Genomic DNA, 23,133 nt, shown 5'->3' with positions numbered 1-23,133 from the left:
TCTGGGAGCCTAACCTGAAGCTTGAGCCCTGATGGTCAAGCAAGATCATTTCTGATCACGATACCTTTCTCAGTTTAATGTTTACCTCCCGCTATGATAATTATGGATATGTGACTCAGCTGTAAGTAGCAGTCTAATTGAGTTGGGCTTGTACTTCGGGCTACTTAGAATTTCAAGTCGCTCCGAATAGAGGTCGTGCACAGGCAAGCAAAACTGACGCTACCACCAAAATGGGAAAAAATCAGGCAAAGGTTTGAGGAAAAATGAATAGGGAACAAAAAAATACTAGTGAAATATCGAATACTCAACGGCCACAGTTGTTAAAACTGGGGAGGAGCAATGTTGGCTGTGAAATGTGTAGTCAGCATTCAGTTGAAAGGGATCATCTATCATTCACTACTGTTCAGCTTTCTGGCATTGATAGACCTGTGGGGGATTGGTGTATTGGCCTAAGAGGAATATGAAGGGGAGGAAAGGAAGAAGATTATTCGGTCTGTCGAGCCGAGGTAAGGTACAAAAATTCTCCAGGAAGCGAAGGACAGAACATGTTTCTGAGCTTTGTGAAAAAATGTGGAACTCTGATTAGTTTCTTCGGACAGCCCACAATTGGATACAAAATAGTATTTCATCACAGTGAGAGAATACTATCACTGAGTTGTTGTTGATAAACATAACAATCAGTTCATTAAATAAAAAAACAAATTAAAAAAGAAGAAGAAGAAGACAACAATTAAAAATCAGAAGATTGATGAATAGAGGGGCATAAAAAATGAAGATAAAAAGGAAGAGAAGAGAATTAGTAAACCTTCAGATGTGTAATCATCACAAGGCTCAAAAGGGAGTCGATAACAAGTAACTGCAGAGAGAGGTATGAAGATGAAAGACGAGCAGTAAACGAGTTTCGATTCAGATTGAAAACTAATATATAATTTAAACAAGGGACATCATGATTATCCCCTCAGGCTTTCGTTTCCACATGTTTCTCTTTTTGCCGCTTCCAGTCTTTCTCCTACATATCCTCTCTCTCGCACAACACTGCGGTCGCTCCCTTTCTTAGCTATCAGGTAGGTAAGACGGCGCCCGCCTTATATCGTTAGGGTTTTGGGATTTTCGGTTTTCTCCTCATCTTTTAATTTTTACCCCCAACATCGACGGGATTGGTACTTGGTGGACCGTTGAATTTACTGATTTCCGACCACAATGACAAGTGTGAACCGACACTTTTAGGACCGTTGGATTTTCAAAGGTCCAAAATAACCATATCACTGCTTTATCTGTCTTCTCTCTCGTTCATCTTTTCGCCCTTCTCTCTGTAGTTCTTACCTTCCATTCTCTTGACCTCCCAAACTTTCACTTTCATACCAGTTGTCTTTCTAATTGTCAGATTTTTTTTATTCATTTTTTTCCATAAATCATTCGAACACCCAAAACATTACTCATTTCTAAGTTCAAAACCTCACACCACATGTATCTCCTTCTTTCTTCATCTTGGGTTTCAATGATTCATAACCTAGAAATTGTTTACAACCCGTTGCAATCCACGCCATCCGCAAGGTAATCTATGTTTTTTTATTCCAAAATTCTTTCCATTCCTTTTTATTTTTTTCTAAATGTCTGCATATTGTTTTGTTTTAGGAACTCCAGATATAACACTGTTCTCTTCTGGTAAGCACAAAGAAATCTCGATTCTCTATATTTTGGTATACCCTAGACCACAGGACTTTGATAGGTTAATTTAATTTTGTTTGCTTGTTTTAAAGTTCTACTAAACATGGTAAAAAAATTTGAAGTCATGTTCCTGTTTATGTTCATATGACATGATCACAATATATGTCCATACTTGCATTTCAATTTCATGTTATACAGTGACATTTTGGTATATATTGCAAGCAATAAGCAGTTCAATTTCAATAGTAACATTAACATTTTTTCAGCTAATGGCCATAAATTTTATGTTATACAACAATCTATCACGTTAATCATATGTTGGCAGGAAAATTTATTTCATATAAAGCACATATGCTTAAACATGTGTGTTGTTACATATATGTTATTATCCATTTTAGAATCCCACATAAACATGTAAAGAAAAAAAAGAAAAAAATTAAAAAATGGTGAAGATATATATATTAGTGAGAAGAACACGAAGAATACCTAAAAAAATACCGAAGAATACCTAAAAAAATACCAAAGACAAGAACACGAAGAATACCTAAAAAAATACCAAAGATTGATTGAGGAAGATCAAAATATATAAAATTAAAAAAATTAACAATTTAAATTTGACTAATAAAGGCCTTATTGGCCGGACAAATTCAATCTAATGAGAAAAAATTAAAATTAGATGTTTAAGAACTCAATTGAAATTTTTAAGATTTAATTAAATCGATTAAGGGTTTACCGCAAGAAAAATTAAGTTTTGAAGTCAATTTAGGCTTTAGTTGGAATAAATTAAAGTCTAAGATCAAATTGTAATTTTAAATATTTAATTTGGTTAAATCAAGAGCTTAATTATATAAATATTAAAGTTTGACGGACAATTATTAACTTGATTGAATAAATCTAAAACTAAACACCAAAACAAAAAAGGAGCATGAACGCAGGGTTTGAATTTGATAAATTAAGGGCCAAATTAAAAATAATTAGAAGTTTGATTGTCATTTGATGGTCAAAATGCCCGAATAAAAAAAAAACAAGGACCGTGATGAAAAATGTGCTAAACTTTAAGGCTGATAATTGAGTTTTGACAAAGAGAAAATCACATGAATTAGGAGTTTAAGAGAAAATTATAGGTGCAATTAAAAGCAATTGGAAGAACATGGACTAAATTAAAGTTTGTTAAATCTAAAATTAAAAACAAAAAAAATCTTAATTTTAGGGTTTAACCTAGACGATGCGTCATTCGACCATCGTTTAGCTTCTTCTTTGGCAGTTTTGGTTGATCAAGTAGGCACCTTCCGGCTAATGAATGTGGTGTTTACAATCACTTTTAGAGCTGTAACCACTACCATTCAACTAAAAAACACCTTTTTTAACCAAGATTAGTTACTCCTATGAAATTTTTACATTCCATTTTCTTCAAAGAACTCAAAAATATTTTGTCCTTGATCAACTAGTAATGCATTTTTATATTCGGGTTGATCGAGTTAACACTTTTAAATAAACGAATATGGAGCTACATATCACCAAATTGAATAAATTTGGAAACAAATAAAAGGTATGTACCCCATTTATCAACTTTGGGTGGTCTTAAACAAAGATGATATTAGAGTTTTCGACGAAGTCTTAAAAGTGGTAATTCAGTCATCGATGGTTGTGACACCTATTTCGTAAAATCACTAATCTTTTTTATATGTTCACACTTTAAGCATTCTCAATGAGTTCTTATCAAAGGTTGATCGTGTTTCTTTTAAGATCAAAAAGCAAAAAATAAACTATTTGGTCCCCAAATTTACGAAAACCACTGGAATCTTCAAAGCCAAGTTTGTTGCAAAACCATCATTGTAAAACCAGTATAGATACAGAGCTCACAACGATAGACATGCCAAAAATAATCTCTCATTTTGATCCAAGAGCCAAGTTTTGATGAAAAAGGATCAATATTTGATTAAATCCATTAAAATCCTAGCTTGAAACATTATAAATACCCCCTGGAATATCAAGGTAAAGGGGAAGAAAGGTGAGGAAATGATTGATAAAGAAACTTTAAAATGTGAAGGTTTAAGAGCCTAGTAGAAGGATTTTCTTAACTTTGAGAGAAAGTAACGGCATGGAAAAGAAGGAACCAAAGAGCAACAACCGTTGTTTGAACTTAAAAGGTAAAAAAATTCATTCATCCTAGTAGATAATGTTCATGAGACACATCTCTAGCATGTTCTTTCATGTTTTATGGTGTTTTTAAACATTTGTTGTATTATATTAATTTTAGCTTTGATTTTGATTAATGTATAGAATGTCATTTTTTTTATTTGTTTAATCCTATTTGGAGTTTTCTGTTAATATTGCTAAAGTTTGTTGCAAAACCATCATTGTAAAATCAGCATAGATACAGAGCTCACAACGATAGACATACCAAAAATAATCTCTCATTTTGATCCAAGTGCCAAGTTTTGATGAAAAAGGATCAATATTTGATTAAATCCATTAAAATCCTAGCTTGAAACATTATAAATACCCCCTAGAATATCAAGGTAAAGGGGAAGAAAGGTGAGGAAATGATTGATAAAGAAACTTTAAAATGTGAAGGTTTAAGAGCCTAGTAGAAGGATTTTCTTAACTTTGAGAGAAAGTAACGGCATGGAAAAGAAGGAACCAAAGAGCAACAACCGTTGTTTGAACTTAAAAGGTAAAAAAATTCATTCATCCTAGTAGATAATGTTCATGAGACACATCTCTATCATGTTCTTTCATGTTTTATGGTGTTTTTAAACATTTGTTGTATTATATTAATTTTAGCTTTGATTTTGATTAATGTATAGAATGTCATTTTTTTTATTTGTTTAATCCTATTTGGAGTTTTCTGTTAATATTGCTAGATGTTTAGAATATGCTTGGATGTTTAGATTAAATGAAATAAAGTGATTTGAAAATTTGATAGTAAGGTTATTGATGCTTTTTCTAGTTTGTTAGTGTGTGTTCTTGGACATGATTTAGGTTCCAAATGTGTAAAGAATCAGTTTTGAATTAAAATTTATTGTTTTTATAGGTTATTTTAAGTTGGCAATTTTGAAGTTTGGAACCTCTAGCATGAATTTGATGTTTTGATGATATTCATTAGTTTTTTTATTCAAACATATTTGATTATTGTTGTATAGCTTGTTAGATTGAAGAACACATGTTTTAGAAGTAAAAAATGCTTGTTTTGGAGGCTTGACAGCGTGCTAGGTTTCTAACCTATTTATGGGTTATTAGGTAGTGCTCTTTGTATTCTTATAAAGAGTATTGCCTTGACTCTATGATTTGGATCAATTTTAGTGTAATTCTTTGCGCTAAACCATTTAGGCAACTTAATTAATCAATAATCTAGAGTTTATTTGTATCAATAACAAGTTTTGGAGGGTTTTAATCCTAAGGTTTTGGTTTTGGATCGAAACTTATTTTAACAAAAGCTTGTTAATTCTTTGATAATTAAAGTGAATGAATATTTGATTATTGATCATTTCATGATTCCCCATATGCACATGACCTTGGTTCTATTGTATCTGATAAGGGTTGGGTTTCACATTATTGGGTTTGAGTTTGAATATTCTTCGTGTTTTCCATGTTCCTCTCAAGAATATTGTTATAGCTATATGATTTTAACTTATTCTGTTTCATTTATTTGCATATGCATCTTCGCATCATATTTTTAGCTAATAATCTTAGGTTAGCTTGCACTTATAATGTCTAATTCAGTATTTTAATCTTAGAGTTTTGATTTTGGACCTATACTTTTTTATAACCAAATTGTGAAGATTTACCGATAATCAAAGTGAATGAACTTATAATTTTAGATCCTTTAATGATATGTCTTTTTTCATGTTTGATCTGATTTGACCAAGATATTTTGAGTTTTTGTGTTTATTCTATTTTTTACTTTGTTTTTTCTTTCTAAATTATTTTCGAGTTAAACTCAAATATTTGGTTCAATTTATGGTTGAACCAAGTATTCTAGATCAACCTGATAGTATCAAAATTAAGTCAAGTGGCTAAGGTCTTATTTAGCTAGTAATGTTTTTACTAACAATTTTTTTGATTTAGGGGTGTGTTTGGCAAACATCCTTTAAAATTGTTTTGGGCAGTTTTATTACAAAAAAAATAAGTTTTTACCATATAAAACCTAAAAGAAATAAAGAAATAAAAAATACTTTTTTTCTTGCATTTGACCAAAAATCCTTAAAATTATTTGAGTATTTTTTTTAAAAAAAACCTAAAATACTTTGGGGCATGTTTTTTTAAAAAACGATATTACATGAATTTTATAACAAGTTTATAAAATTTCAATAGATTTTGACTTATATTAAAAAATATTAAAAATTTATTTTTAGTAAAAAATTATTATTCACTTTTAATATAAGGATAAAAAAAATCTAAAAATAGTTAATATCCGAAATATTATTTGGAATGATAATTTATTATTGCTCATTTTAATACATTAATATAAAACTTGTATGGAATTACTATTTAAAATATTATTAGGAATAATACAACTTATTCACTTATAATATAAGGATAAAAACATTGCAAGAAATTTTATTCGAAATATTATTTGAAGGGATGCAATAGCAAAAAAATTCAAGTTCACCTTGAAAGAAGTTACAATGATAATTGAAAATATTTCACTATTCTAGACTAAATCCTTAACTTAAAAAATCAGGATTTGTTCTTTATAGCAAATATTATAAATAAAAACATCATACGGCCATTGTAAACAAAAAGAAAAAACAATGCTAATATTTTTTATAAAAATTAATTCCTATTTAATTATTGTTGATCCTGCCAAATCAATTAAATTATTAAAAATTAAATATTAATTTGTGAGTTACTGAGTTTATCTAGATCAATATTTTTTATTGAAATTAATTTTTATTATTATTGTTGATCCAACCAGGTCAATTGAATTAATTAAAAATTCAATAAGATCAACCAAACTTTGTACGGTCAATAACTTGTTCAATTTAAATAGAAGCTCTACCCAAGTCAGATTGAAAGTTTCTTGTTTTCCATGTAATCACGCTAAGTCAAGTCAGTTTAACAACCATGGTGATTCCACATACGAGGCAACAATACGAGGAAAAAAGCTGGCAGAGATTCCAAAATCTTCGCAGACTTATAATCCAATAGACCAATTATACTAATAGTCATTACCAATGTACATTACAAGCAGTTTGAGTTGATGACGAGACTATCAAGATTCAAGTAATTTCCAAAACAGTTTGAGTTCAGCATCGCAATACAAACCAAGGATGGTGTACTCAGATTTGAGAACTACTTTGGCATTCACACTATATCAGTTGCAAGCCATAATCAGATTGCAGCTAGACAAAACTACCAGTCAGACACCACGCATCAGAACGAAACAACTGACTTGGCTTGTGTTGAAGGTTGCAACCGAGATAGAGCAGTATCGCTTTCCTCGCATTCGTCGAAAACAATGGGTCTCCCGCTGATTGGCTTCCTGTTGACCAGACAACCAATCAGAATTTATATGAAAGGGATACATGCTCTAAAACCTCGAATCATATTTAATCAAGTATTAACAGTAGCTGCTTGAATGACTTCATTTGACTAACCCCTTAAAAGCTGCTAGATTTTTAGTCCATCCTTGATGAAATTGGTTCTGCCCTAATTCCTCCTTGTTTTAAGTTCCCAATTGGGAAGGTACAAACATCAGAACTCAGCAGTAATTAGTGGATTAGATTTCTGGTTTTTTTCCTTATAGGAGGGAGTAGGTACAAGGCAAGTCTTACTAAAATATGCAAGATAACCAAATTATGGGACTCCATAATCCATATGTGGAAACAAAGTTAGCTCGTAATAAAACTTGCTTCCTTTGTAGAAAGAAGAGGTTCCGGATTGGGAATAGACATAAAGTTACTCCATGACCAACAAACAGTCAAAAACATAGATGGGAACCACAGGGCCATAAAAGAAGGAAGCTACCTTTGTGAGATGACACTCTCTTCAGACAATGCCTTCTCTAACCTCTCCTCAAATGGTGTTGCATGCCAGCTTACTTTCTGATCCTGTATACAAAACGATGGTTCCTTGAATGCATCTACTATCAATTCAAGCAATGAAAAGAAAATGAATACAGTTGTATGACGTACCTCCTTATACTTGTTTGTCGAATTTGGAATCCCATTTCCATCCCACCACTTCGGGGAGATTCGAGAAGCTTCATTCTCATTCCAGTGAGCAGCAACCATTCCAATGATAGGCCTGTCCCCAGGAGTTCTACCAAAACGAAAATTTTTGCTAGAAGCAGTGACGATATTTGGTTTATCTTCACCAAGTGTGGACTGTAGCGGTTTGAACCAAGAAGACAAGCTCTCTTCTACCTTCAAATCTTTCCCAGAGGAAGATTCTTTCACTCCCCTTTCCGGTTTAGGAGTTGCACTTTCAGACTGCTCTAGGGATTCTCTCGGCTCACCTGACAGTCGATGTGAGTTGAAATCATCTTCCTTCAATAACTTCCACTGAGAAGCACTTTCAACCGGGTTCAGGACTGAATAAACATGTTGGGACCTGATCCTAGTATTTCCATTAGCCGAACTTTCTACGTTTGCTGGGAAAACAGTACCGGGTGTTTGCATGTCGTCCAAAAGTTTTAAAGGGGTTGGTTTAGGAGAAGGCTTTGAAACACTCAGATTCCCTGGAGATTCATATTTCCCAGGAACTTGGCAACTATTTTCGGATGAAGACTCTTTGGAGGAAGATGTATCAAAATCACATTCGAAGCGAACAGACTTGTTCCTGCCCTGAACAATCGAAGCTGAAAGCCAAGGAGGACCAGCAACAAAATCATCATTCTCATTTGCTTGAACCTTGATCACTCTTTCATGACTCCCTGACTCACTCTCTTCACTGGTGTGCACATTTGTTACACAGCTACTGAAAAGAAGACATGGAATGTTAGCCAACCTAAAACACAGCTACTGAAAAGAAGACATGGAATGTAAACCTTTCATCGATGAGTTCTTCTAAAGTTATGCAAACAATTAAGGAACAAATTGCATGACTCGATGAGACTCCAATAGATCTCATCGTGCCCAGAAACAAAATGGTAATAAAATATAATCGTTAGGTTTAGATCCTTTAACAGGGCAGAAGCGTTTACTTCTCAAGACCTTCAGAAAGGGTTTAAAGAATAGGATTGCCAAACAGTTTTCAAACTAATTGCATGGCGATATTCTAAAGCTTGAAAAATGAGACAGACGAAAATTATTTTCCAGGTCACATGTACCCACAGAGAATCTAAACGAGTGTCAGTCGTTTGACAACTCATGGAAGTTAGAAGTGCAACCTGCTAGGTGTCTGCTCAGAAGAAACTGAACCCTTTCCCCACTCTTCACAAAGTTTAACCGGAGTAAGAGGCTGATCTGTTTGATTATCCAATTGAAGATTCTTGATCGATGTGTTGGGAAGCCATGAATGAAATTTTGAATGTTCTGATTCTTTATCAAGAGCAGGTGAACCATTAAACTTTTCGCAAGCTTTCCGAATTTCAATTGGAGTTTCTGTCGATGTTCCACAAGCTTTAAGAAATTTAGCCTGCAGAGAGAAGTAAACAGCCAAAAAAATTAAATTAACTGATGGAATCTATCAATTGAATGATTGAGGATGATTCAATTAATTGAAGTACGCAAGAGGGAAAGATAAATCCAGAAAAAACAATATATTACGAGATCAATTCTTCCTTTAGATATTTTAACATTAATGACTGTTTCAGGAAGATATATATAGATGTAAACTCTGTCATCGTCATCTCATGGGATCTACCATAGAATGTCCACCTCTAAGAGGTCAAACCATACGCCCACCTATAGTCTTCTAAGCGGTCCAACCATCTACGACCATACGACATCAGAAATCATTCTTGAATTTAACTTGCAATAGAAGTATAATGCTGGGAATGATATTTCGGAAGTGACAAAAGAGGCATTTTAGAAAAGGTAAAAAAGTTCTGGTTGAAGATTATGCAACAATCGTTAAATCCCAATTCAAATTCAATCCAAATAACATAAACTAAATTGCCTTCGAAAAATTAATTTAGATCCTAACAATTGAATTTAACTTGGATTGATAGTTCAATCTATCAAAATTCTAACTAATCGGAAAAGGAGAATGATTCCATGCAGCTGTAGTAGACAAAAAGCTCTTCACTGTATTGTTTTCCAAACCTATTCATGATCTGATCCTTTTCTTCGTAACTACTATCTAGTGGTGAAACCCCTACGATTCAGAACAACCTTTCGGTCTAAGAAATGCAATGCAGTAACACAAACATCACAATAGCATGCACCCCCATCAAAAATCAATGGAAAACTAATAAATGTTGAAAACTAGAGCTTGAATTAAGCAAACTACAGCTTGGAAGTAGCAAGAATACCACAAACATTTTGCAAATTTGTAAAACTGTGAGAATTGCAAAGAAACTTGATTTTCCCTTTTCAAGCGACTCATTAATAAATACATACCTCATCCCTAAGTCCTTTGTTGATATGTGGAGATGCTAAACTAGGATTCTCAACGTCGCCACCCAAAGATTCTTCTTTCTCTTTCAAAGGGAAACAAATGCAATTAAAAACAATTTAGAAACCAGAAAAAAAAATCTGCAAAAATTAGAGCGAAACTCAACTAAAGAAAAAAAAAAAAAACTATTTACCTTCAGACAAAAATAGAGACGATAAACGATTTTTAGATACCCTAGCTTCCTGCTTCCGATAAAACAAAAAACTCAGTTTCGAGAAACAGAGAAAGGGAACTTTTCCGTTTCCCAAAAAAAAAACATATATTAAAGCAGCCTTTTCTACTTCTTTTCAGTTATTTTGCTTCATTTTCTAGCCAGCCAAACAGATATCAAACTAAAAAAAACGCAGACACTCCTAAAAATCAGACTAAGAAGGAATGGTGCGAATCACGATTCGCTTACTTTCTTAAAACTCAGTTTCGTTTCCAGTTAAAACATAAAATTATGAGCAATCAAACAGAAAATGGAAGAAAAGAAAGAATACAGGAGCAGGTTTGGATCGAAGAGAATCTGAGGAGATGGCTTGAGGTCGAGACCGATTGGATCGATCTTCTTTAGGACGCAAGCAGGTAAAGAAACAACCCATAGCTCTTGATAAAAAAACGATTTATCAAGAAACCGCAAAACCGATCTCAAAATGAAATCCAATTACACGCTTCAGCAATGCACACATCACATGCCACTGTTCTCTATATATCTATCATCTTCTTCTTTTCTATATTTATGCAAAAACCCCTTTGGTTTTATTTATTTATATGTTCTTTCTTTCTTGTGCTGTTTACTATCAGTGTATGAGAGAGAGAGAGAGAGAGAGAGAGAGTTGCTGGGTCGTTTTTGAATTTTGAAACCAATCAAACGAGGGAAAGATTTTGCACCCTTAAAATGAAAACGTTTCGAGTGCTTCCGTACTTGAGGGGTAAGCAAATAATGACGCTACTCGCTTTTCGATCATGACACGTTGGTGGATTAAGATATTTTGGTTGATGCAATTACGGGGGTGTCCCTGAAAGGGTTTCCTTTTACGGAAGAAGAGCGAGTCTTATCAGTAAGGTAGAGTCAAGGGGTATGATTTCATGAATGGCAATGTGTGTTGTTGCAGGTTTTATTCCTGTTGAGGAATAACGTCTATTTTAGACTCTTGATTAAATTACATGAGATTCATTTTTCAAAGATTTTAATTTTAATTGTTTTTTTTTTGTGGTCAGGTCCATCTTGAAATGTTGTGCCATTGTTTTCAAGAAAGCAAAGCAACAGCTAAATATCAGACCTCAGGCCCAGATTTACCATGTCCCGGCCTAACTTTCGAGGAGGATTCCCGAGGGATTTGAGCTCCATTGTTACCATTTCTCATTCCCTTTCACCAGCCTCTCTGCAACTCTCCGGCAATCAAACGCAGAGAGTTAATCAGGGAGAAGAAGCCCCTTCGAGGATTAGGAGATTTGAGTGTCTCCACTGTAAAGTAGCCAAGAGTCGCCCTCCATATATTGAACCCGCCACTTGTTGCCATCCCCCTCCATGTCTCTGGTCAAAAAAACTCCAGCCAAAGCCACCACAAAAGGATAAGCTAAAACATCATTGTCAACACACAATAGAATAATAGATTAAGCCATTAACGGGTTATAAGTTTAACGTAGCACCAAGCATCTCTGTCCCTAGAGGCATGCAAACCATGCTGCGATCCTTGCTCATGAAAGGTCTATTACAAAAGAAGAAGAAAGGAAACTTACCCCCACCTCTCTTGCCAACAATTCACTTGCTCCGGTGATCTAGGCATAGTTTGCATCAACTTTCACATTGTCTTTTTCTAAAAAATTAACAAAAAAGCCCTTCTAATTCTTAACTATCAAGCTTATCAAGCTTATTCCATTGTCTTTTTCTAAAAAATTAACAAAAAAACCCTTCTAATTCTTAACTATCAAGCTTATTCGAAGCTAATTTTAAAAAATTTAATTAATTTAAAAGTTTAAATTGTTAGATAAAATAGATCTCAAGATATAATTTATATTATTTTCTAATATATCTTCTTAAATGAAAGTTTTTTGAGCTTAAAACTTATACAAGTTTATATTACCTTGTATTTAATTGTTATCAAATAAATAAAAATAACAAGATTTGAACTCGTAAGTATTTAATCATTAAAGTTCTTCTATTATGTTAAAAAACCACTTCAACCTAAAAACTTAAAACTTCCTTGTATTTAATTGTTATCAAATAAATAAGAATGACAAGATTTGAACTCGTAAATGTTTAATCATTAAAATTCTTCTATTATGTTAAAAAACCAATTCAACCTGAAAACTTAAACTTTTAAGTAAGATTTTAAAATATAATTTATATTATTTTTTAATAATTACTGCTCTCAATTCTTCTCTATCAAAAAAACAAGTACCAGTATTGATGACGAATCCCTGACTATCCCTAATCAAGCCTCCTGCTCCAGCTAATCTTGGATCTCCTTTACCACAACCATTCATATTTAGCTTCAGCCATTCTAGTGAAGGGTACTTACAACAGAACATGCCCCTAACCTTGTTTCAGTTTAGACCGACACACCCCATTTCCTCTGCATTGTCTATCTCTTGTGTCAAGCTTATGAAGGATTGGAATTTAATAATGATTCTCCTCCAAAGACTTTACGGTTTCTCCATTTCCAAATATGTTATTCAGCAACAAAACCAAACATTAATTCCTATAAAGACCCCCTCGTTATTACAAAAATTGTCGGAGAGGTTATTAATTAACAACAGGACCGACCCAGCATCAAAGAAACTCCTTTTCACCCTCGAATTGAGCAAAACATTCCACACCATTTGAGCAAAACTACAGTCCTTAATTTAACACATGAAGCATATATTCCTCTTCCAAAGGACAATGGCAACAGTGTGGATCATCAGTTGAATCCCTACACCATTTATTCTCATTTGTCATCAATTATCATGAGCTATCACTCAAAGAAAAGCTCTGATTCTTCCCGGTCCATTCCAAAACCATATTAAGCTCTACATAGGATCCCTGTTTATAACCTCCCTTGTCATTCTCATCTGCTCGGAAAACTTTTGGTTGGAATTTCTTAAAATATTAAAATTTTAACTTGGAGATAAAAGGAGTTAAATTAAGTTTAAAGAATTATATTAAATGAGAAGGGTGGAATTGAATGAAGTGAAAGTATGTGTAGCACTAAATTAAAAAGGAAGAAAAACTAGTTAGAAAATTATGGGGATAGTTAATATGTACAATCAACAAGAAAATAAATTATTTATACCCTCTCTCTATTTTGGCCGACATCAAGGTTAAGAGAAAAGGAGTTAGTGTTTTGATTATGTCCTCTAAAATTCTTGATAAAACACGTTAAAAAAGTTAGATTAAGAGACAAAAAGGAGTTTAAAGTATCTAAGCAAGAAATCTAGAAACTTTCTTAAGTTTTAAAAGCTTAAAAGGGAAGGCTTAGAAAAGTTGAAGGAGAGGGAAGAGAAGGTGAAGAAAGCTTGGTTTCTTTTGCAATTTCTCCTTGATATATTGTGATTGGAAGGTGAGAATTTTTTCATCATGATTGATTATGGTTTTGGCATGAATTGAGACTTAGTTAGCAAATTATGCAATATGAAATATTGAGTTTTAGATTATTTTGCTTGTTAAAATGCTTTGTTTTAAGAATTGTGTTATTGAATATGAAAAACTAATGGGGTGATGTATTAATTATGGAAAAATTTCAAGAAGAATGTATGCCTCCTTTATGGTGGGTTTTGGCCAAAAGGGAAATGACTTGGAAATTGATGCATTTCTGATGATTTATGTGGAATGTATTATAAATGTGAAAATGTTTATGAAAAATTATGAATCCTGAAAAGTTGAATTATTTTTGTTTAATGGTGGTTAATTCTTAGTTAATTATAAATTGTATCATTTGAAATTATTATTTGTTGAATTATTATGTTGTTTTGAAATTATTATTTGTTGAAGAATTTAAATAAAATTGGATTAGTTAATTAATAGGAGGACTGTGTTTGATGGTGCTATAAGAAATATAGAATGGAAATGTTTGTTTTGAATGGTAAGGAGATGAACAAAAATACTTGATTGTTTGTCAAATCTATAGATTGAAAATACAATTTTTTTCTTACCTAACTTCCAGATGAGATTGGGACTTGAAAATAATAAAATTTAAAATAAATTTCTTCATGGAAGTTGAAAATAATATATTTTTTAGAATCTTTATAAATTTATAAAAAAAAATGTCTTTACTTAGTGAAATTTAATAGTTAATGGTTGAAATTTATTTTGAAAAGTGAACAATTTTTATAGTTATGTTTTAAACATTTCAAAATACTAAAATCAATTTATTTTTATTTAGAATTTGAATAAGTGGAAGATGTTCTATAAAGAACTTGATTTTTTTATGAATTTATTTATTTACTTAAAAAATAGTTTTCTAAAAATACTTGTAGCTAATACATTTTGACACCTCCATTTTAATTATGCTTAGAATACTTCTTTACTTGAAATAAAAATGTCTTAGCATTTTCTGGTCAAATTTTATAATATTATTATTTTTAGACCATAATTATCATATGTTTTAAATAATTATTTTTTGTGTTTAATTATTTTAAAAATAGATATTTATTAAATAAAATAGAGAGATGTAATAACACGATTCTAATGTTAGGTGATTTTTAAAGAGAATTTTAGGGGCATTTAAGCTAGTAATATATTTAAATTTTGATTAAATATGAATTGAAAACAAACTCATGTATTGCATTGAATATCAATGGACATATAATTTATAATGATTGCAATTGTTAGGTTGTTAGGAGTGTGTGATTGTCTCTAAGATTAATCTTTAATTTGTGTGTCAAGTAAGTAATTTTTCATCTCTTAGATTACTTGTTTTGAGTTAGAAAATGTATATTTATATACTAAATGAGCTTTTCTTACTAAAATATTTATAATTTTGTAAATTAGATGAACTATACATGATAAGTGATTTGTAAATAATGTTAATTATTTTGTGAAAGAATGTTTATGATTGAAAAGTGTTTTGGATATAATTTTGATATTTTTTATAAACCCATTTATGAATTGAATAAGAATTTGATTTTTTATGTTTTGGATATGATCTTTAGGGGTTAAATATTTGAACTTGAAGGCATTTTATTTAGAATTTGATGTAAATATAAATAATTGCTGCAATTATTTGAGTATATATTTAACTTTGAATATGAGTATGCTAATCAACATAGACCTTTTGACTTTTAAATATTTGAAATTACTAATATGTTGTTATAACAAATGAACTAATTTCATATCATATGTATTAGTAAATTTTGATATATTTGTTCTAGTTAGAAAAATAAATCGTTATTTATTGAATGTGTGATACCCACCCTCTATTTATTTATTTTTTTCATATAGTTTGGAAGATGTTTAAAATGTCAAGTGAGTTTATAATTGATTTTAATATTTTAATAATAAGATTAATTTATGATATTAGAATTGTAGTAAATTTGTTTTTGTTTGACATATAAGTTAGGTTATTTAATGTAATATAATTTATTTGACATATTATCATAAGACATGCAGCGTTATCACGTGTAAGGTGTATTTTCATGATTTTTTGGATGGAGGCGTACGTGACAAATTTCCTCGAACAAGAGGATCCAACCGCCGAACCACCAGTCGATCATGCTCCACGATAGCAAGAGTGTCCTCTAGCATATTCCGTTCCAGGGCTACAAAACGGACAGCGAGAGAAAGTATTCTCGAAGAAGATTATGATACTCGAGGCTGGCTTCGATGCACGACGATGGATGTGTAGCGTGAATTGTTAGCAAGGTGTTGAAGAGTGTGCTCTTTCCTATTTTTTAAAGTATTTTTATTTTAAAATATATTTAATTATTTTTAATATTAGCATATTAAAATAATTCAAAAACTTATAAAAATTTAATTTTTTAAATAAATGTTTTGGAAACAAAATTCCAACACGTTTCCAACTGGATTAGCCACGTGTTGGGGAAATATAATTAATTCTTTCCTAACCTTATAGCTGAAGTTAGCCTTTGAAATCGACGAATTACAGTGCCTTTATGTTGGCAAGGGCAGATGTTATTATTTTGCTTATGAAACAAAAAATGCGGTTGGGAATTGCGGTGACAGAGAAAAGCAAGGAAAGCGCCAGCAACGGCTGAGCGTATAGCAACGCAATCCGAAATCACATTGTTTTAAAATCAATCAAGAAGTACAATCATTCCAAAAATAATATTCCAAATGGTATTATTTTGATCAAGAAATTGCAAGATCCCTACAAATAAAATCTTTGGCATAAATATAATTTATTTGAAATCAATTTTCATTCCTATGAAACAGTGGCTAGCCAACTATGCATCGTCAGTCTTCACTGATGTGTGATTGTGCATGCGAGAAAAGCCACAAAATCACTGGGTACAATATTCTAACCTTAAACGACCACACGCAGGTTGCCTGCATCCTGTCGAAAAAAACACGTGAGGTGGTATATAATTGAGTTGGTATTTATATATATTTGGTTAAAATTATAAGTGAAATTAAAATTAAATAAAAAATTATTTAATGTATTTGATTAAAAATACTTTTAAAATTAAGGTTATAAAATAGTTTTAAAAAATGTATATTAATATTAATAGTTTTTAATTTAAATATTATAAATTTAACTATTTTATTACATCATGAAATAAATAATATTTTATATAAAATATTTTTATTGTTCCATTAAACTATCTACAATTTGGGATTGTGATCAAATTTTGCAAATGCTACATGTTCAAGCGCTCTCCATCTAATTTATACAGTGTCATTAAATAATGTTAAATACTAGTTTTTGAAATAAAATATAATAAAAAATAAAAATAATTTTTTTTATTTTACCTAATTGAACCCGGTTCAATACATTTTAAGCTTTAGATAGGACCCGATCCGATCAAAACCGTGAACCATGCCTCCATTATTCCATGAATAATGTAGAATGCTTCATTGTTCACTAAAAAGTGTAGCATGATTCAGCCATGCAAAGCAGCTTTTACTTGCTTTCTTTTCCCCTACATTTCAAACGCAAAAATAGAATGAGATCCATGAATAGTAGTATACTGTGTTTTTTTTTTATCAAATAGGTTGCATCTGCGTTTTAAACAAAATACAGACACAACCTCATTACCAAACGACATCCTTATTAATTGGATTGGTATTATAAAATAGATTCCTAATCTATCTCTGCAATCACTATAGTATTTATGTTACTAAAAACTGGTTAAAGATTGTAATTTCTTGATATTGCTGTATTAGACTATAAAAGGGTATCAATTCATCACTCAAAAAGTCTCGTCTACATCAAAGAGATATATTTTATAAGACATTTCAAGTGTTTGTTTTTGTAATTAAATTGTTTTTTAAAGTATTTTTCAATCTATTTTTTATCTAAAAAATTATTAAATTAATATTTAAGTTTTTTATTAAATAGATACAATATCACGGTGATCATCCTTTTGGATCGGGATAGTTAGGAATGATGTGGGTAAAAATGACAAGAAAATCTTGTTTTTTATCAGTAGAAAAAAGAGAATGAGAGTTGTTACCTAATATATTAGTCACTAGAAACTGTAATTGGTCTTAGAGTTTAGAAAAGAAGAATGATTGTATAAAGAAAAAATATTAGCATCCCTAAAACATCTTACCTAAGATAAACTGCATTGTTTATTTATCTGATATAAACTAAGAAAAAGTTATATTTTCTAAGAGTTGGTCGGTCTTAGGTTTTAAAAAAGTTATCATTAATAATGAGGTTCTTATCTTATAAAATTAACAACCTAACCGTTCAATGTCAAAAAATAAATAAATTATATTTTTATTTGATATTAGGAATAGGTTCTACTTATAAGTTTATGATCCCACGTATTAAAAGAAATAAAATAATTTTTTTTTAGTATTTTTGAAATGTAGGTGAAAGTCTTTTGGAAATTTACAAACTTATTGTAAAATCCATATAATATTTATAAAAAAACATGTCAAAGTATTTTATATTTTAAAAAAATGCCAAAATAACTTTATAATTTTTAGCCATATGGAAGAAAAATAAATTTTTTAATATTTTTTATGCTTTGTTTGGAAAAAAAATATTTTTGTTTGTAATAAAACTAACAAAAATAGGCTTAAAAGATATTTGCCAAACACACCGTTAAAACCAAAAATCCTTTAACAAAAATTATGGCAAACCAAACAAGTTATCAAGCCCTGTAACCCACTCTTTATTTTTATCTGACCCGACTGTGTCGATTTAAAATTTTTGGTTTGACCATAAATCAAACCAAAAATTCTAATTTAACTTATAAAAAACCAAAAACAAAAGCAAGGCAAAAAAAAAATAGATTAAACACTCAAAAAACATAAACAAAAATAAAAAAAATCTTGAATAAAATAGGTTAAAGATAAAAATAAAAAATAAAAAATATGAAGAACACCCAAAACAAACCCAGCAATATGAACTCAAATTAAGACTAAATTTCATGAAAATCAAAAGCATAAAAAAGGTTGTAAATCATTTAAGGATCAAGAATTAATGGTTCATTCATTTTGATTATCATTAAATCATCGTAATTCCCTAGGATTAAAAACTATTATAAATGTGTTATTAATTAAAATAAACACTAGATTATTGGTTAATCATGTATAAAAAAGGATTATGTGTAAAGAAATGGACCAAAATTGATCCAAATAAAGGATCTAAGACAATGTTCTTCTTAATAGCAAGAAAAACATTGCCTAGAACACAACAAAAAACCTAGTCATGAGGCAATTATTGTCAAGCCTAGAAATGGGCATCTTTAGTTTCTAAAGCATGCTTTATTTATTTCAACAAGTCCTAATATCATAGATAAATATGTTTGAATCTAAAACTAACAAAAAAATCAAAATTAAGCATGAAACACCAAATAAAAAGACTAACAACCTAAAACATCCTACATGTTCATGCAATATGAATTCAAAATTGATGTTTTGAATCCATTTTGTGTATGAACAAGCTTAACAAGATAAGGATAAATACTTTTGTTCTAAAATGCATAACTTGAGCTAAACCAAAGCTAAAACAATATTTATATTAAAAAAAAAACTTAAACATCAACTTTAATAAAAATAACTTTAGAATAACTTTTGTTAAACAAAAAAGATGAAATCACAACAACAAAGAGGTTAATACAATATCATTTATTGAACATTCTAGATCTCTATTCCATGCTTGTAGATTTGTAATGTATACCTATAATAGTTATTCTCTCTTGGCTTTACTTTAGAAAATTTTACCTCTCACGAGCTTACAAAACTTAAGAAAACTTTTGTTTTGGCTTTTGAACCTCTATCATTATATTTCTTATTGATATCTTTTTTTTTTTAATCTTTTCTTACCTTTTTCTTCTTTTTCTTTCTCGGCCCCCTTTCTTGATCTTGAGGGAGATATTTATAGGGTTTTGGGATATCTTGAATTCATTTATGGCTTTTTGATCTTGAGAGCAATGTTGTGAACCCATTGAAGAGTTTTTATGTGTAAACACATGAAAACTAAATAGTTTTTTGCATGATAGCTATATTACCGAGGTTGACTGAGTTGCCCACTTTTAAAGCTTTGTTGGAGCAATTCTGATATCATCGTCATTTAAGACCATTTAAAGTTGGTAAAAGGGGTGTACACCTTTCATTTGGATCCAACCTTGCTTAATTAAGAGGTTTGTAGGTCCATATTCATGTGTTTGAAGTTGTCAACCTAATCATCCGAAATCTGAAAAATGAGTGATGATTGATCAGGGATAAGATGTTAGGGACTTCCATGGACAAATTAGGATGTAAAAGTCTAATTTTATGAAAATAGGGTTGTAGAGGGGATGCTGCCTTTTCATTTACAAAAAAATCTCATGTCATTCAACGTTCTAAAATTTCACAATGAACTCTTAGAAAGTGCCAACTTGATTATTGTGAACTACCAAGAAAGAAGATGAGTAGAGGCTGAATGACGTTTTGTTTGGATTAAGCCCTAGAAATTAAGGTTTTTTAATTTGGAATTTGATAAAGTTTTAATTTAGTCCCTATTCTTCCAATTATGACACATGCACCCTTAATTGCAAAAAAACTTTTAGTTTCATATAATTTTATCCATATTAACTCAATTATTAGCCCCTATATAGGCCATATTTTTTAGTTTGATTATTGGTTATGAATTTATGCATTTTGACTTTTAATTGACCAACAAACTTTTAATTTCTTCAATTTGTTCCCTAATTTGGTCAATTTCACCTCTTATATTCACATGTCTTTTCTAATTTCATCCTTAGTTTTGGATTTTTTAAATCAAATCCCTAATCACCCTCAAATTTTAATATTTATATAATTAAGTCTTTGATTTGATCAAATTAACTCTTAAGAATTAAAATTCAACCCCCAAACTTTAATTTCTTTCAATTAAAGTCTAAATCAACCTTAAAAATTAATTTTTCTTGCAGTTAAGCCCTTGATAAATTCAATTAAACTTTGAAAAATTCCAATTAAGTTCTTAAATATCCAATATTGAATAAGGTTTTCAATAGTCAAAAATACGCAGCTATTGTTTACATTTTATATATTTTTATTTTTCTCAACCAATCTTTGGCAATTTGTTAGTGTTATGGTATACTTTTCTTATTGATATATATTTTTTTATTTTCTTCCAATATTTTTTAATATTTTGTTTGTGTAGAGCCCTAAAAATAAGTAACAACAAATATTATTTTACAATTAAGAGTTTCTATAGTTTCCTAGATATTCATGTGATCATTCACAACAGAAACAATAATAAATAATTTTTTATTTGAGAATTAAAAATCATAAGGTGGGCACATATAATGGGATGGAGGGAATACTCAATTTTAAGTTAGGATTGAAAATTTGGAGGTTTCATGTTTTAACTACAAAGATGAGGCGAAAAAAGAGTTCAGGAATACGGAGGGCATTTATTTTTCTATCATATAATTTGAGAACTCACGGATCTTCCAATTAATTTTTTAAAAAAAGTGAGTTGAAATAGGATAAAAAAAACATAGGACGAGAGAGAATAATATTTCGGATTTGAATCGGCTTCCTGTTACAAAGCTCAGTCCAAGAATTCTGTAATTAAAAAAAATAAAAGAGAGAAGAAATAAAAAGAGTCACTTCAAACGCTGGCGTACTGATGCTACATAGAGGTCAAAGTCAAACTCGGCGGGTGTTTGAAGTGGTCATGGTACGTGCTAGTTGTGTGGTTACCAAGTCATGCAATCAATAAAAAGAGGGTGAAAGTCACGTGCTGACTGTGTACAGATCTCCAAAGCTGTAATAGTCTGGAGACAGAACATCAAGAATAATTGCCTTAAACAATATTAATGGCGACGGTATTTTGAGTCAGCGACATAAATCACAACATCCATTTTTGTATAGATCCGCAGTACAGTATTTGAAAATACAGCTACAGTTATTTTTTAAAATGTTTGTTATTTAAAAATATATTAAAATAATATTTTTTTATGTTTAAAAATATTATTTAAATAAAAAAATTTAATTTTTTTAAAATACTTTGAAAAAACGAAAACAAAGAAGCATTTATCAATGTGTACACCGCATCAAAATTGGTGAATTAGAGGGCAAATTGCTCCAAACGCCCACTTGCCTCTTCACGTCAAGAAGCTAGCTATCAGACCCACATGATCACTTGCCCCCTCCTCGTTCAAATATGTGGCTACAGTTGTCATGGTAATGGCACGCACTTTGTCCCCATCTTGATTGGCTATCTTTCTTGTTAAGCAGTCTGTTCTATGCAAATCTTGCATTGTTAATCTAGAAATAATATGATTAGACTTTTTTTTATTTATATGAGGTATTCGGGTTAACTAATCACCGCAGCGGGGTTATAGAAATTAGATTCTTGATTAGGCTTTAATTTGTTCGGTGACGTGGATGACAACACCTGATGCTGTCAAATGCAGCCTCTTACATAACTAAATAAGTTAAGGTTTATTTAGAAGCATGCATGCACAAAACCCGATGAGATGCAAGGGAAGAAGGGTAATTCGATCTATTTCTGTCTTTAATTCTTTTATAGGCTAATTATAAGATCAGTGTTTTTTACCATAATGGATTTGCTTTGTGAACACGATGACATTGCAATAGTTATTATTTGGATTAAAAAATTATGAAAATATGTATGTATTTAATGAATATCCCATTCATCTTTCTATAGTTGAATAATAAAGCTTTGTTGAAGATTATGGTCCTGTTCACATTGTAGTCTACCCGCGTTTTTAAATTTTTTTATTTTTTTAATTATTTTAATGTGATGATATTAAAATTAAAAATTGTGCTCCGCCGTAGAGATCTCTTGTATGTTACACGTGGCGGGCTGCTACAATATTGTGTGCTTTGAAGGGTACGCGTGTGTATCCTAAGGTATATCGACAACATCATCAATTGATTGGGTGGCGAGCATCTCAATCTCAAATAAGGCTTTTTGTTTAGAACACTCGAGAAAGAAGTGGGGAGTTCCCGGGCCCAGGTGAGCTAGTGGCCATAACGCGTTGAGCCTAATTCTATTTTTCCACTGTAAATGACCAAGCACGTGGAGCAATGGCCACGTCAGCGAGTGGCACAACAACAAGAAGAAGCCCTTGATGGCAGGCACAAGTTTTTCTTCCAGCCAACCGCAATCCTTCTGAAAAATGTCACCGAAGCTACGGGTCGCTTGTGAAAACATTATTTATTTATTAACATGGGTACGGATATACAAGATAATATCTGCCTGTTTAATTAATTTTATAAATTTTAAAATTAATAATTATGTAATTTTTTAATAGATTTAAAAAGACTTAAACTCATTATTATTA

General features: G+C 30.9%; 1 protein-coding gene across 3 annotated transcripts; it reads right to left on the bottom strand.

Moving 5' to 3' along the window:
• Positions 1 to 6,681: 6,681 nt before the first annotated feature.
• LOC105139835 (uncharacterized) lies at positions 6,682 to 10,961 on the bottom strand. 3 transcript variants are annotated; one of them, XM_011046444.1, is made up of 8 exons: positions 10,716 to 10,961; positions 10,367 to 10,418; positions 10,179 to 10,258; positions 9,005 to 9,252; positions 7,809 to 8,592; positions 7,642 to 7,724; positions 7,048 to 7,156; positions 6,682 to 7,015 (listed from the first exon to the last, which is right to left on the bottom strand). In XM_011046444.1, the coding sequence occupies exons 1-7, from the start codon at positions 10,815 to 10,817 to the stop codon at positions 7,048 to 7,050; spliced, it is 1,458 nt and encodes a 485-aa protein (XP_011044746.1). In that variant the 5' UTR covers positions 10,818 to 10,961; the 3' UTR covers positions 6,682 to 7,015. The 3 variants fall into 3 exon arrangements, with proteins under 3 accessions (XP_011044746.1, XP_011044745.1, XP_011044747.1); XM_011046443.1 differs by having other exon boundaries at positions 6,682 to 7,156; XM_011046445.1 differs by having other exon boundaries at positions 6,682 to 7,156; positions 10,367 to 10,415.
• Positions 10,962 to 23,133: the final 12,172 nt, after the last annotated feature.

Source organism: Populus euphratica, unplaced genomic scaffold (genome assembly GCF_000495115.2).
Source record: "Populus euphratica unplaced genomic scaffold, PopEup_1.0 scaffold185.1, whole genome shotgun sequence".
NCBI lineage: Eukaryota > Viridiplantae > Streptophyta > Magnoliopsida > Malpighiales > Salicaceae > Populus > Populus euphratica.
This window is presented reverse-complemented; position numbering and strand designations above follow the sequence as displayed.